At 50.7% G+C, this 3,342-nt stretch overlaps 1 protein-coding gene across 1 annotated transcript; it reads left to right on the plus strand.

Annotated features, from left to right (window-relative positions):
- The first annotated feature begins 1,110 nt into the window (after positions 1-1,110).
- Positions 1,111-2,777, plus strand: LOC119273185 (serpin-Z2A-like). Its single transcript, XM_037554441.1, has 3 exons — positions 1,111-1,188; positions 1,283-1,661; positions 2,338-2,777. Exons 1-3 carry the CDS (start codon positions 1,111-1,113, stop codon positions 2,775-2,777), a joined length of 897 nt encoding a protein of 298 aa, XP_037410338.1.
- The last annotated feature ends 565 nt before the right edge of the window (positions 2,778-3,342 follow it).

A 3,342-nucleotide genomic window follows, 5' to 3' on the forward strand; every position in this document is an offset into this window, starting at 1 on the left:
CTGCGTCATCGACCTCGCTGCAGAAGTCTGCGCCTCACCGTGCTCTGACTGTTGTGGTTCCACTTGGCCCAGCTAGAGAGCGCAACAAGAAGCTGTACCAGTGGGGCCAGGGGTTGCTACATCATCAGACTCGCCTCCGCTTACTCCTGCGGCATTGACGACGGGTCTTTCTACCACGACCGAGAGGACGACTACTCCCATCCGGCGCAGTGGTCGTCACATCTCATCCGCTGGATGAGAACTCTCTCTCCAAGGCAATGCGTGGAGCGTAACCTTGAGTCACCGATAGTGCATAGAGGTACCCCGCAGCCAATCCGCCGTTCTTAATTTACGCCAACACTTGAGCACCGTCAATCGCATCGACCACATGGCAGACCAAGAGCCGGAGAGGCCAAGCAAGTGTTGGGTAATCTTGTCTAGGTTTGCGTCGTAGCAGTACGTGTCCTGGGTGTAGAGTCCTAGTAGTAGTCAGATTCGGCATTGTTAGTACTCCCTCCGTCTCAAAATTCTTATTTTAAATTTGTCTAAATACGGATGTATCAAGTCACGTTTTAATATACATCCGTATTTAGATAAATCTAAGACAAGAATTTTGATAAGGAGGGAGTACGTAGTCAAATTAGTATTGCAAGGATGTGGTAACCGTGTTAGCTGTCTACGTATAGGGAAGACTTTGCTAGTCGGTTGGTAGTTGCATATAAACCCTGCGTGAAGATTGAACCGCTGGAGTTGAGAAAAGGAGAAAATATAAAGAGAAGAACAAGTAGGCGAGTTCCAACTTCCAACAGCAAGAAGGAGCGCAGGTCGTCGCCGCCACCGGCCATGGGCTCCGACGGCCTGACTGCATTCGCGCTCCGCCTGGCCAAGAAGCTCGCCGAGGGAGACAACACCAGGGGCAGCAACATCGCCTTCTCGCCGCTGTCCCTCTACACCACGCTCGGCCTGGTGGCCGCCGGAGCCTGCGGCAGAACTCTGGATGAGCTCCTAGCCCTGCTCGGTGCCGCGTCGGCCGACGAGCTCGCCGGGTTCGTGCACGGCCTCCCCTCCGACCCGTCCGGCTCCAGTGGGCCTGTCATCACCTACACCTACGGTGTATTTCACCAGGAACACATGGAGCTCACGCTGGACTTCCTCCACACCGCCACCGAGTCCTACAAGGCAGAGATACGCGCCGTCGACTTCGCTGAGGTAGCAGTCTAACTTTTTTTCTTCATCTCTGACGTTGATCGCTGTTTCATATTGGCAATGGTACGTCATTGTTTGTTACAACGTGCATGTGTAGGATGAGGTCAGGGAGGAGACCAGGAAGGAGATCAACCAGTGGGCGGCGGCGGAGACGAACAATCTCATCTGGGAGATCCTGCCGGAGGGTTCATTGACCGACCACTCGAGGTTCGTGCTCACCAACGCCATCTACTTCAAGGGCGCGTGGGAGGCCCGCTTCCCAGAGAACCTCACCGAGGACCATGAGTTCCACCGCCTCGACGGCGCCGACCCCGTCGACGTCCCCTTCATGACCCTGCCGGGAACATGCGAGCTCTTCGTCTCATACAATGAAGGCTTCAAGGTGCTCAAGCTCCCCTACAAGGCCGGTGATGATGCCATGTCGCGGTACTCGATGTGCGTCTTCCTCCCGGACGAGGACGACGGGCTGCACGCCTGTTGGAACTAATCTTGTTATTAGTATTAAGCATTTAAGATTAGGTCATGTTTAATTTGTTGCATTGTGTAATAGCCACATAGAGATGCATTAGTCAGCGAAGTACAAAGAAAATTACATGCTCGGCAACATGGCGTAGCGGCCGGATCAGCAGCACAGAGATAGAGCGAGTGCACGCGAACAGATCGGCAAGCCAGAAGATGAGTGGCCGTAGTCATGTACGTGTGTACTAGGTGACCAAGTGATCAGTGCATGTGAAGAGATGTGACCTGCATGCACATGTATTAGTGTGGTCAAGTGTTTGTTAGTGACAGACTACATCCATGGAGGTGAACGGCCGAGCTGTGTGGCCGTTGCGCGACGTTCGGCTAGTTAGTGCTGAACGTGCATGCATGAAGGTAGGTAGTGTGGAGTCAAAAACGGATCAAGCCATTTGTGTGTGGCTTGGCCGGTGTGTGCATGCATGTAGTGGGTTAGTTGGATTAGTGGGGTTAGCAGCCGAGTGTGGCGGCTGACCCGTGCGTGCGTGGGTCTCTTGTACTGGTATTTAAGATGATGAGATGAGTTGTAGAGAAGAAACAGAGAAAAGGCACAAGTGTGTGCGGTGCCGCAAAACTCTCTGTGTGCTCTTCTTCTATCTCAAGCTTTTGTGTATGTCCTTTTTTCTTCCTTCTCAGGCTGTGCCAACAACGCCATGGTCAGCACTCTCGCGGATATGGGTGGCTCCCTGCTTGACCACGTGCCGAAGCTCCGAAGCAGAGTGAGGGAGCTTATGCTGCCCAAGTTCAAGCTGTCATTCTTTTGTCGTCTCGCCCAAGTCCTTCGAGGCCTAGGGCTTCGGGAGGCGTTCACCGAGGAGGCCGCCGACCTGTCTGGCATCATGGACAAGAGCGTCTGTGACGTGCGCTTGGACGAGGTGTTCCACAAGGCCGTCGTCGAGGTGAATGAGGAGGGCACCGTGGCGGCTGCCTGCGCCGCCGTCATCGGCCGCAAGAAGAAATGTGCAATGAGGTTGGAGTTCATCGCCGACCACCCTTTTGCGTTTTATATCGTGGAGGAGGTCTCAGGGGCTGTGATCTTTGCCGGTCATGTACTGGACCCTTCTAGCTCACCGTAATAATCAGCTGTAGTAGTAATCTTCTATATCTAAATAGTTAGCCCCCACTACTCTATTTCTCTCAACATGCAAGTATGACACCTCATCAAGCAACATGCATTAGAAAAGACTCACTTCAACATTCAATGAGCCATAGGAAAATATTCACTTCAACGTGCAAACATGCATGATATATTTAATAAATATTTTACAAAAATACTATAATCAAACACAAATAACAATATGTATTTTTAGTTTTAGCTCACATATTATTTCTCCAAATAGTCTTATTTCCATAAATTATTAATATCTTAGAAATCTATTGCAAAATATTCCGGCAACAACATGCGGGGCATCGTCTAGTTTTATTAGAGCTCATACTAGTAGTTAATTAATATTCTGCCTCGAACAACTATAGATAATGTTGGAAACGAATATTTTGGCAATGCAACTCGATGTATTGATCGGTGCATAGCGCACGTATATATGGAGTACAAGGTGGGCCACAACCTCAACTATACAATGACTAGGAGGTGGGCCGGACTATACAATATACATGCACAAACCATATATTCAACACCCCCCC

The sequence above is a fragment of the Triticum dicoccoides genome, chromosome 3A (assembly GCF_002162155.2).
Source record: "Triticum dicoccoides isolate Atlit2015 ecotype Zavitan chromosome 3A, WEW_v2.0, whole genome shotgun sequence".
In the NCBI taxonomy this organism is placed as follows: domain Eukaryota; kingdom Viridiplantae; phylum Streptophyta; class Magnoliopsida; order Poales; family Poaceae; genus Triticum; species Triticum dicoccoides.